The sequence below is a fragment of the Notothenia coriiceps genome, unplaced genomic scaffold, assembly GCF_000735185.1.
Source record: "Notothenia coriiceps isolate Sejong01 unplaced genomic scaffold, NC01 NC01_scaffold00020561, whole genome shotgun sequence".
Taxonomy (NCBI): domain Eukaryota; kingdom Metazoa; phylum Chordata; class Actinopteri; order Perciformes; family Nototheniidae; genus Notothenia; species Notothenia coriiceps.
Window position 1 is genome coordinate 211,264 of NW_011353262.1, and position 12,553 is coordinate 223,816.

Sequence of the window (12,553 nt, forward strand, 5' to 3'; positions counted from 1 at the left end):
GACAAACTTGAGCAATAGTCATATTTTTCTGTGGACAGGTGTTGGAGTTTGTCAGTGTGAGGTTTGAGGTGATACCGGTTTCTGGTTTCTCGACAGTTTCCTGTGGTCTTTGTTTTACATCTGGACGTGGTCCGACCCTTCCTGACTTAGACGGTTATCCATTCGTCGAACACACTTATTTAGTTGACACCCTCGTTAAATAATCTTTTACCTTTCTGTATGTTCTGATGACTATTAGAGGGAGCTAGACCCCGAGGTGCGTTCTAGAGTTGGGGCACCCCAGTTTTACTAGTGTGTTCTGCCATTCGTTTTTAGGGTCTTGGTGTGCCGCCTGGATAGTTACTGGACGTCTCTCGACCCTGGTTTCATTGTTTCGATGGTAGTCATTGTGTGATGCGGCGGTCCCTGAGTTTAGGACGTCACGGTCCGACAGGGGACGAATTCGGTCATTTTATACCAGTCTACTTTGGTTTTATCTTGAAAAACCATTTTTGAGTTGATCTAAACAAGCCTCCTCTTTCTTACGACTCAACCGTAGGTTTCTTGTGGTATGGATGACACTTTGTACCCCACCTTTGTAGTACGAAACCCCGACAAAAAGACGTTTCCCTGCTCCTGCTGACTTAGGCACCATTTCCTTTCTTACTTACCCCGGTACATAGCACTGTAAAACTCACTGTTGGAGGAAGGTGTAGTCGTTCCGTTAACTTCTACTTTGCACCGTACCAGAAAGTCGTACTGTTACTAGGGTTTGTGTGGCGGCGGGCCTGTACAGTTAACAAGTGGAGGACAAAGGAGGCTCTTAAAGAAGAAGTTACAGGTCTGTGAGAGCCAGAAATCTTGTTTGTTTGTAGGTGACCAAATACTTATTTTACCGAGGAATTGACCAATTAATTCATTAAAAATTCTACAATGTGATTTCCTGGATTTGTTCCCCCCATTCTGTCTCTCATAGTTGAAGTGTACCTAGGATGAAAATTACAGGCCTCTCATCTTTTTAAGTGGGAGAACTTGCACAATTGGTGGTTGACTAAATACGTTTTTTTCCCCACTGTACATGTTGTGGAGCTACTGTCCAACGTCTCTATATTATATCACTTTCTGCACTTTTTCATACCATACATTCCATGATACATTCTCATCTGTTATTGTATTACCTGAAGGGAAATTATCTATTTTAATATCTGTATCAGAAGATGCATATCCAGGATTCTTGTCATTATAGTGATGGAAACCAGTACAAAGTATGGTGACTAATGAATGTCAGATATGTTATTGCATCACTCCAGGAAGCTACAAGGCCTTCAATTCCCAGGCAACATCTGAAACATTCCTTACACTGATGATGTTAAACTGACTGTGAATCTGCTCAAGGGGCATTAATAATGACTGTATGCTGTATAAAAACACATGCCAATAAATGAAGTGATTTCCTTTTATTAATTTGTTAAATTATCTTTTTACAAACATACTATATACATTATTCACATAATATACAGGAACACAGTCATCATGTAAACAGTGCCTGTTGACAGAAGGGAAGAAGTGTTAGGAAAAAGGAAAGAGGAAGTCACACAAAAGGGAAGAAGAAGTCAAAAGGCAGTTTGGCGTCGATGGTGGGCGTGGCTCTGTAACCAGGAAGGGCAGCAGCAGAGACTGGTATGAAGGCCACGGAGCTGCTGATGCTCAGGGTGCTGCTGCCTGCTGACAACAATTCCTGTGGGAGAGTACAGTCAGACACAGGAGATAACCATTGCATATCCTGCCAGTATTATTAGTATATTTAGGGACATCTTACCAAACTGGTGGTATTGGTTTGGATTATTTCTTTGATGCTCACAATCTGAGCTTGGGGGTTCACCAAGGATCCATACTGGGTCCATTCAACTTCTAAATGAAGTGACAATGGGATGCTGCAACTCTGTGCTTCCTGAAAAACACAAACACTGTTGGATTATGGTTCCTCAACATAAAGAATATACTTATTTCTGTCTTGATCAACATACATTTTAGAAAAGTATAATGCTGTTGGATTCAACTATCATGAAATAGCTGAGGCCAGTAATCTAGCCAACGTCGTTTGACACAATTAGGAAATAAATGACTTTTTTTGTCAACATTTTATATCCAGGAGGAAAATCCAGAATTTCTAATTCCAAGAAGAAAAAAAAAGCTCACACTCGACCAGCAAATAGTAGAGATAAGTCCTACAGGTGTTCAATCAACCACTTCTGACAATCAGTGTGGAAATAAAACTAGTTTAAAAAAAATATATATATATATATATATAATAATATAATACAAAAATAATGTAGAAAATCCCAGGCATACTCAAAAACAACATTGCAATTAATGTCATTATATTATAGGCTTATAGAATATTGGAGTTATCTGATTTAGCTCACACTTCTCCAATCAGATTCAGGATTTGACCTGAGACTCACCCCAGGATTGAGGTTGTTCTTGATTGGCAGCCAGTCCATAGGAGAGTCTAACAGGGAGTTTCCAAAGGAGGCCACATGCTGGGGGGGGTTCGGCCCCCTCAGAACATCCAGCAGCAGCTGCTGGGCCAGAGAGCAGTTGGCAGCATCCTCCAGTCTGCAGGGAGAGGACAGTCAGCATCACATATACAGCACCAAGACATCAGGAAGTATCTGTGTGCTGAGTGTGTCCTGCCTTAACGTGCAGCCGGAGACAGAGTCCACAGCGAAGAGGACGGGGGCGCGCTGCTGGGGCCCCCGCAGACAGCCCTGCTGCTCCGCACTGAGCAGGAGGGACAGAGTGTCTCTGGGGTCCAGGCTCCCAACAATCCCTGTGAGCACCACTGTTAAGGACCAATCAAACACTGTCAACACAGAACAGAATGAATATGGTTTAAGGTGAGGGAGATCCAGCGTCCAGTAGGTATGCGGTGAAATAAAAATTCTCCTGCAGACTATAATGCGTTAGGTAAAACAATGATATACAAGATAATCAAGCCAAAGAAAGAGACTGGAGACGCACAGGCAAGAAGTTCCTCTAATTTATTATGTGTGTATGTTGGCCTAAAAATTAAACAGGCCTACAAGATGTATTAAAGCCCATCACTGGGAAACCCTGGGTGATTGTATAAAAAGCAAAGGATAGAGAAAAGTGTGAAAGAATATTCATATCGGGTGTTGCACAATTGAATATGGTTCTCTTATCAAAGTCAACCAACAGGTATCGCCCAGGCAGGTAAAGGATATTCTGCAGTTCTTGTTCCAGATACGAGAGGAAGTCCAACAACATAACCTGGGTTTCCACTGGAGTGGACCGCCCCCTCCCCCCCATCCTCCTGTTAAAGAGACACACAATACATCACTTAGTCATACCAACAAAAGGTCTTCATTCCCACTTGTAAGGCAGCAGCATCTGGACTGCCCTTAAAGGCAGTTTCAGTGCATCTGATTCTCTGCTTGCTGAAACATTTCCTCTCCTTCTGTCAGTGTAAGATGACTCTCAGACACTGAGGGTGTGATGGTCATCCTACATATCTCTGTACACTAGCAACCCCACACAAACACTGTGTTAAAGGTCTCCTATCATGCAAAATGCACTTTTTGATGTGTTTTATACATGAATATGTGTCCCCGGTGTGTAAGGAGACTCACAAAGTGTTGAAAACAAAACCCTCTCTCTTTTCCTCCGTACCCTGGGCTTGCTTTACGCCCACGGCCCTATCAGAAACGTCTCTATCAGAATCAAAGCGCAACGTGTTTTGGACGTAATATGGTCTTTGTTTACATTAGCAAGCATCGCTAACACTCAGAGCTAACCTGTACTGGAGAAAGTATGTGTAAAAAAGCAGGAAATAAAAAAAGGAACTCACCTTGTGGTGAACCCGCAAGAGAAAAAGCATTTGAGCTCCATACTGTTTCAGAAATAATGCTTGATGTGGTTTAGAACATGATATGGCGTTTAATCACGGCAGCATTTAGCTGAGTAACTGGGTACAATTCTCCTGCATGAGCTCTCCTCTTTTTATTTTTATTTATAAAGCTATGGACCCAGAATCAGCACTTCTCTAACAGGGCTGAAATAGAGGGGTATGAGGCTACAATGGGTGATCTGTTTGGTATTTTGAGCAAAACACTTAATAGAAATGTTTTTTATATATCTGAGACCTATAATATATTCCTAAAAATAGTATATAGGGAGACCTTTCAGCTCTCTTTTTGTATTTACAGTATTTAATCAGACTTGTTTTCCTTTCTTTACAGTCATACAAAGGCTCTGCGACATCCTTCCATGTCCAGAGCCTGCAGCCCAACAGCGACTACCGTTTCCGGGTGTGTGCGATCAGACAGTGCCAGGAGGCCCCTGAGCTGAGCGGCCCCTACAGCCCCACAGTGACCCTCTCCCCCCAGCGGAGCGACGTGGCGGTGAGCGGGGGGGCGGCCGGCTCGGGGTCCCGGGCCGGCGTGGAATCCAACCGAGCCAGGCGGAGCCTGACGGACGAGCAGTGCGCGTTCCTCCTCCTCATGGTGTTCGCTGTTATCGCCATCCTCATCGCTTTCGTCATACAGTACTTTGTTATTAAATAAGCAGTTTGCGCCGCCCAGCTGCAGGGTTATAGCTTTATTCTTCCCCCTCCCCCCTCTGTCTCTCTCTCTGTTGTTTTGTATTCTTCGTTTTGTACTTATTGTTTTCTCCCCCTGCTGTCAACAGAATAATTGTATTTTCCACATTGGGGTGCAGCGGGAAGGTGGGCTGGTGAGTGACAGCTGAATAGCAGTTAAAAATTGAAGATGTAACAAATTATTTGGCACCTGTGATAACTCTCTGCCTCTCCTGCCTTCGTCGCCCCCTCCCCACTTTGTGGTATCTGTTGTTCAGTTCACATTTCTGTTTCATCATGATCATGCGTGAAAAAGAAGTCAGAAAAGAGCAGGGTTTCATTTTGGAAGAGGCTCATGGGTAGAGGGGAGAAGGGCCGCTTCGACTCACGTACTTGTTGATTACAGTATATATAGATACACAGAATATATATATATATGTATAGAAATAGTCATTATTTATATTTCCATTTATGTGTCCAGTATCAACCTGTTTTTTGATAGATGTGTTCCAAAAATAGTATGTAGGTGTGTCTTTAGCCTATGTGCTTTTTGATCCAGGGACCTGGTGGGCCTGTGTTTGCACAGTGGGGGGTGTGTCCAGATGTGTATACTGTATGTAGTTTAGTGCCACAGTACACGGCTGGTGGGGGCATTAGGGCCAGATGAAGGGGGACTTAACCCCCTGCTGGAGTTTTAGGTGGGTTTATTGAGAGGAGGAACTGAAATGAAAATCTTGTTCACGCGATAGACAGCGTTCATTTAGCACTTTCCAACCTTTTTGATGTTCAGAATGTTTAAGGATGCAAAAATGACTGGAGAAATGTTAGTATATTTTTGTACAGTGAAGACACGAGGACCTGTAAGTTTGAGGAAAAAAAATGCTCACTATAAAGATAGAAAACAAACAAAAACCAAGCTTACAGTGAATTATAATTATTTTTACTATCATATAGTTATACTGCTGCTTTACTCCGAAATATTGTTGTTCAGCACAGAAAATGTATGCTTACCTGTATGTTTTCTTTTCTTTTTTTGTTTTTCCCCTGTAATTGATTTTGCACCTTAGTGGAAGAAAAAACCTCGACTGACTGCGTCTTGGTCTTGTGATGAATTTTATAGAACACACTTTGAGATTGTGCAACCCTACTTGTGTTTTGGGTGTTTTAAAAGTTGTAGTACCACATAATGTGTCGCTGAAACAGCTGATCTTTCTCAGCAAAAAAAAAAAAAAAAGAGAGAAAAAAAAGTATGTACCAGTTGTTTCAGAGGCCTTAATTGGAGAGGAAAAAAATCTCGGGAGATTTTTCTTAATTTCTCTTTAAGTTTTGATTTCTTTTTTTAGTGTTAGACGACTCTAAAATGGGTTTTATTTACTTTTATTTTGCAACATTTATTTGATGATAGTAAACATATGTAATCAGGAGAGAAATGGAAAGTAGTTATATGTATTACTTATGATTTCTTTTGATTTCTTTTGTCAGGTCATACATGTGTGAAGTATATTTTTTTATAATATTGAAGTAATATAAGTTAATACTCTCCAGAGAAAATAATACATCCTGAGTACTCATGAATCATGGAACGCAAATGGCAGATACAAAATGTGTTATATCATGTACTTCCTGTGAATCTAAATTTGCCTTTTCTCTGTGTGTTAAGTATCTGTAACAGATTTCTAACCCTGAGTTTTCAGTGGTGATCTGGCTGTAGGGTCTAGTGTTGTTTGGTTTTGGGAAGATAACTGCTGTTGCAACCGTAAAAATGAAATGCAGGTACCTTGCGAAACGTCTTGGATAATTACATGATTTGGTCTTTCAGACATTCTGCAAATGTCTGCTCTGTCATTTAAAGAATTAAAAATCCTATTTTTGATAGCGATTGCAACGTGTGCCATTTTAACACCGCTTCACCCTGGGCTTACTACCTTTGGTTGGGGAGATTAACAAAATGCTACAAAAATGAGTAAAATATGCACAAAAATAGAGACCATTTTTATGTAATTTTAATGTTTGCAGTTACCTCATACACCGTACATTCCAAAATGAAAATTTGTTATACTATACATACTACCAGACATATCACTTTAAAATGTTCGTTATGGGAAAATGTATAATCATAGATATGTATCTAAAGTGTATCTGTATAGTCATGATATCTACAAAGGATCCATGCACAATAAAAGATTTATAATTCTTTATCGTGTTTGATTTTTAGCCTTTGTTGTTGTCTTTGGATTACTCATCAAGGTTCAACAATCTAATCTTTCTATATTAATATGAAAAAAGGCAGCTATTCTAATTATCCATTCATTACATAAGTGATAAATCAAGAAATGAACCCTACACATTCACTGGTTCCAACGTGAGGATTATTTCATTTTTTCCCGTCACTATAAGTAGAATATTTCTTTGGTTTTGCGCTTTCGGTCAGACAGAACAACAATTAGCCATGGAACAAACTGACTAGAAACAAAATTGTAAATTGAAAAGTGACCACAGCATCTCAGTTGGTAACTGGCCATGCTGCATGGACATTGAAAACAATGGTTTATGCTGAGTTTCAGCCTTGTTGTTTTTCAAATCATCATACATTTATGTTCAAATGACATCTAGCTGAGAGCATTTTCCTACTAAAGCCTGGAAAGACTGATCATCAGCAAAAATGCTACTTCATAATTTCCTTTTCTATCAAGTGTTTTCAAATGGGTCAAATCATCTGAAAATGCTTGAGAGAACAATAGGCCATGGTGCAAGTAAACTATACCTTCCCAGTAGTCCTAATCTGTCATTGCTGGTCACGTTTGACCAGTAGTTCAAAACTTAAATTCCTACCAAGAAATAGAGCTGTGGGAAATACAAGTTTATCCCTATTGACCATGATTTAGTTTAATCAATCAACCTTTAGCAACAGGAATCAGATGAGTGCCACATAATGGACTGACAGTATTTGAGAAACTGTTGAATGAAAGCCTTTGGAGATGCAAGAGTTCCTGTTAACTGTGAGCAGGAGAGCCATGGTTAATGTTAAGTAAGCATACTCCGTTCACTCTTCTGTGTACATCATTGGTTCTTGTTGAGAGACACACTGGTCACCCATTTCTTAAAAAGGGGACAAACAAGCTTTCCCTGTCGTGTTTCTTTGACAGGAGTAAACACTGAAAGAGGGGGGGACATTCCTGCTGCCCCTCAGGTCCGAGCGGTGCATCCGGCTGGGGATCAGCTCAGTGTAAACACACAGATACAGCCGGTGTCAGTGTGACTCTGCTTACAAAGGTTCATTTAGACCTAATGGATATGGTGGCTCTGAACCAACAGAGCACGGCCCTCCAGGCTTTGGTGACTAATGCTTCTTTGGACACAGCCGGAAAACCTGTAAATCAGGGAGAGAAAATCTGAAAGTGGTATGTTCACAGCCTGCAGCACTAGATAGGAAATGCAATTATTTGAAGAAAATGTACAAACAGTCATAAATGATTCTTCTCATATTAATCTGCAGGGCTTGCGACACTTTCTCTTCATCCAAATCAGACTGAAAACCTCAGAATTTGTGGATTAGTTGGATATGAAGTGGAGAACAGTGTTACCGGAGGTCATACTGAATTAAATCTTCTATTCTTAAACAGAAAACCAGGTGGAAGAACTCTCACAACTTTTGACCTTTTCAGACTCGCTCTCACCACCAACTAAACTTTATGGACATTCTTTAAAGATGACATTCCTGTTAAACCAGCATAGATGAAACTGAGTTTATTATAACAAGCCTGGTAGGTAAGGTGGGAGTGACGAAGACGAGAAGTGCCGTTGGGAGTGTGGAGTGATGAAGCTAAGTAGAGTGACGGATGGGGCAAGTGGACAATTAGGCAAACACAGGACTCATTTTTCAGTGACTTCTCCCAGACAGCTCAGCAAACACGCTGGGCTTTCAGTGATTGATGCATCAATTAATAAACCTACATCCCTCATATGTGTTTTTCTCATGTATTTACACTCAATTCAAATTAGTATGGTACTTAATCTATATGTATTCTCCCAGAGGAGCAGCAGTGATGGAAGGGGGTCCCTCCAATCGTATTCCCTCCACCATATGCCTTTTACCATCATCCGTCTCATCATCATTTGATTAGTTAGACACACACACACACACACACACACACACACACACACACACACACCTCAGGGTGGTGGTGTGGAGGGGGTGCTCCCTTATTCATCTCGCAGCAGAGCTCTCCTGGTCACTGAGCGCCAGGAACCGGCTCTGCCACTTCATGAGACCCTGCTGCCGCTCGCCATCGACACACAGCAACGCAACAGAGACCAAGAAAACGTTTTTAGGAGATCCAGCTGAGTTTCACAGGTAAAGTCAACCGCCATTATTTATTCCACACAAGGATGTTGTTTCTACTTTTAGGTATAAAAGTTAAAGGAGCATCAAATGCATGTTTTATTCATTCTACTACAACCTGCTTTTACTTTATATTGTTGTTGTATTTAACATTATTTTAAAGAAAAAAGCCATCTACCAGTTTCCATTCAAAAGTTCTAGCACTTGAGTTCTGTAGTCAGCACTTTTGCTAGAAGGAAATGCGGTGCGATTATTTAAATTCACGTTTAAATGATCAATTCTATCAAAATGAAAAGAAGGCAGACCTTATGATCATTGGTCTCAATCAATAAAAATTTATTTATATAGCCCAATATCACACATTTTACATTTGTCTCAGTGGACTTTACAGTTTGTACAGAATACACCTTCTATTCTTGGACCCCAACATCAGACAAGGAAACACTTGCAAAGAAACCCCACAGTTAATGGGGGAAACATTTAAGAAACCTCAGGGAGAGCAACAGATCCCTCTCCCAGGACGGACAGACACGCAATAGATGTAGTGTGTAAATTGAAAAGATAATACATTTACAACGTAGGTAGTCCAACTGCTTGAAAATGCATGTTCTATAAATAAGAAGATGAATCCAGGTGAAATTAATACAAAACTACAAAAAACGATAAACCCTGACAGGAGAAATGTCTAAATATAGTGAAGTTTAAAAGAAACCCCAGTTTAGTCCTTTAATTGTTTCATTTCTCTCTCCTTGTTTAAGTCTTGATTCCCCCTTTGCTGTGCCAACACTCAGTGACAGTGGGCATGCCCTGGACCAGACCCCAGGTGGACCTTAATGCGGGGGGAGCAGAGGCCATGGACCAGTTGAACATAGACGACCATCACTACGAGGGCTCCCTCTTCCCCACCTCCACCCTCATCCCTGTCACCGTCATCTGCATCCTCATCTTCATCATCGGGGTTACCGGCAACACAATGACCATCCTCATCATCCAGCACTTCAAGGACATGAAGACAACCACCAACCTCTACCTGTCCAGCATGGCGGTGTCCGACCTCATCATCTTCCTCTGCCTGCCCTTTGACCTTTACCGTCTGTGGAAGTACGTGCCCTGGCTTTTCGGGGAGGTGGTGTGCCGCTTCTATCACTACATCTTCGAAGGCTGCACCTCGGCCACCATCCTGCACATCACGGCCCTGAGCATCGAGCGCTACCTGGCCATCAGTTTCCCCCTCAGGAGCAAGGTGTCCCGACGCAGGGTCCAGTACATCATCTTCGCCCTGTGGGTCTTTGCCCTGGTGTCCGCCGCTCCAACGCTCTTCCTCGTTGGGGTGGAGTATGACAACGACACACACCCGGACTACAACACAGGGCAGTGCAAGCACAGCAACTATGCCATCAGTTCTGGGCAGCTGCACATCATGCTCTGGGTGTCCACCACCTACTTTTTCTGCCCCATGCTCTGCCTCATCTTCCTCTATGGCTCCATCGGATGCAAGTTGTGGAAAAGCCAAATGGACCTGCAAGGCCCCTGCGCTTTGGCCCGAGAGCGGTCTCACAGGCAAACAGTCAAGATCCTGGGTGAGTGCAGATAGATAGATAGAATTGGAGGATGAAACCCTCTTTAATTAATGGTCACACATACATGCACACAGCACACACAGTGACATTTGACCTCTGCATTTAACCCATCCTAGTAGGAGGAGCGGTGGGTTTATACTTCTTTCCTATACTTTCAAAAACCTTTCTCTGAATTTCATTATCAGGAACGTTATTTGTAGCAAAAGCCTAAAGCACAAATCCATCTCTTTTATACAATCAATCTAACTTTCATTGTTGCTGTTGCAATATAATTGGCGGACGGAGAATCAAGAATATCTTGTTTACTGCACCGCCTCTATTGTGTTTGCTTTAGCAAATGAAGCTAGTTATAATATATATTGATTTTTACTAAATTAAACCTAATTCCAGCTTTTTTTTTATTGTTTTCACAGGGAATTGTGTTGCTTTTATCCGGCAGGTTTGAGAATTGCAAGCTTGATAATAATTCTGTTTTGTCTGAGGCTATACATGCTCTGCACATGCTGATTGGCGTAATACACAGCTCTGGCTTATTGTGCAGGAAACCCTGTTTGATAGTAAAGTACCATGGCCAGTCCAATCTGAATTAACCAAATATTGAATCATGATGTATCCATTAGGATATAAAGGCAGTTCATTAGCTGAGCACACGCTGCACAGAGCCCATGTTGTCCTACTTGCTGCCATTTGTATCCACATTTGTTGAATCCCAAATTGGATTGTCATCAGAGGTCTTCATAAATCAACCATAATGGAAATGTAATTGCTCCCATACTCCTGGGCTCCTTTTGTATTACGCTGGCGTCACATATCCCAGGAGTCACTCAATGATCATTTGTTCACTCTGTCCATGATGTAGGTCTTTGATTAATGGATTATGTTTATTCACAAATAATTAGTCTTGTGTAGGCCAGACAAACCTCTCTTTTAATTATTTAACGCACTTTTATCATCCTTCCAGATATGACTGGCTCCATTAGACAAATTGATGGCCATTTTATTTGCAGGGACTTCTAAAACAATACCAGTGAGTCAGGGATTACTTCACCCTGTGCTGACATTTCTATCTTTGAAATTCTAAATACATTTAAGTTCTTTTCTGGAAAAAATGTCAGCTGCGCTTATGATCTAATTAGCTTGCTCACTTGCCTTTGTTGTGAAAATATGACTTCATTGTTGCCAGGGCCAATCGCAGGAGAGCATCACTTAAGGGAGCGAGGGAGTGTGTGTGTGTGTGTGTGTGTGTGTGTGTGTGTGTGTGTGTGTGTGTGTGTGTGTGTGTGTGTGTGTGTGTGTGTGTGTGGGTTTAAAGATAAGTTCCTTTGATGTTTATCGCCACTGGTCATTAATAAAATGAAAGGGTGACCATAGAACATAAATCATATACTGTGCTCAAAGATCGAGACACATTTTTTCATTAACTTATTATTATTAAAAAAAACAGAATACATTATAATCTGTGAGAGATGCTATAATATTGTTTATTCCTCATGTAAGATTAGTGTGTATTTATCCTATCACATTTAAAGCTCTACATTTGGCTTTATGGGCGATAAGAAAACATGTGGTATTGTATTTGCTTGAATTTCATTTTTGTATTGTCAATTCAAACTTTATATTCTGTTTCTTATTTTTATTTTAACTTCTGACAAAGCAAGAATAGCTGTTCATCTTAGCGTTTTTAACAAAAAGTCAAACTATTCCTTTAAACTAATTTCCCTCTCCTAACTGTATTCCCCCTCAGTGGTGGTGGTGCTGGCCTTCATCATCTGCTGGCTGCCCTATCACATTGGCAGGAACCTGTTTGCCCAGGTGGACGACTACGAGACGGCCATGTTGAGCCAGAACTTCAACATGGCCTCCATGGTGCTGTGCTACCTCAGCGCCTCCATCAACCCCGTCGTCTACAACCTCATGTCCCGGAAGTACCGGGCCGCGGCCAAACGCCTGTTCCTGCTTCACCAGCGGCAAATACAAGCCCGCCGCGGCCAGAGGGAGCTCAGCGTGATCGACCACATCTCCACCCTGAATGAGAGCCTGACTGGGGTCTGA

At 41.6% G+C, this 12,553-nt stretch overlaps 2 protein-coding genes across 2 annotated transcripts in view; both read left to right on the top strand.

The window, feature by feature from the left end:
* Positions 1-6,775, top strand: part of LOC104952801 (fibronectin type-III domain-containing protein 3A-like) — a 44,171-nt gene extending 37,396 nt beyond the window's left edge. The window contains 1 exon segment of the mRNA XM_010779705.1: positions 4,242-6,775. Coding sequence (XP_010778007.1) covers positions 4,242-4,565 — 324 coding nt within the window. The 3' untranslated portion in view covers positions 4,566-6,775.
* A 2,948-nt stretch (positions 6,776-9,723) lies between these two features.
* Positions 9,724-12,553, top strand: mlnr (motilin receptor). The gene is made up of 2 exons (XM_010779706.1): positions 9,724-10,501; positions 12,246-12,553. Exons 1-2 carry the CDS (start codon positions 9,724-9,726, stop codon positions 12,551-12,553), a joined length of 1,086 nt encoding a protein of 361 aa, XP_010778008.1.

What these genes read in the sequence shown, in the direction of transcription:
- mlnr (XM_010779706.1), top strand. Translation starts at nt 9,724, where the DNA reads ATGCCCTGGACCAGACCCCAGGTGGACCTTAATGCGGGGGGAGCAGAG. An exon ending in GCAAACAGTCAAGATCCTGG is followed by an intron (nt 10,502 to 12,245) that starts GTGAGTGCAGAT and finishes ATTCCCCCTCAG; the next exon opens with TGGTGGTGGTGCTGGCCTTC.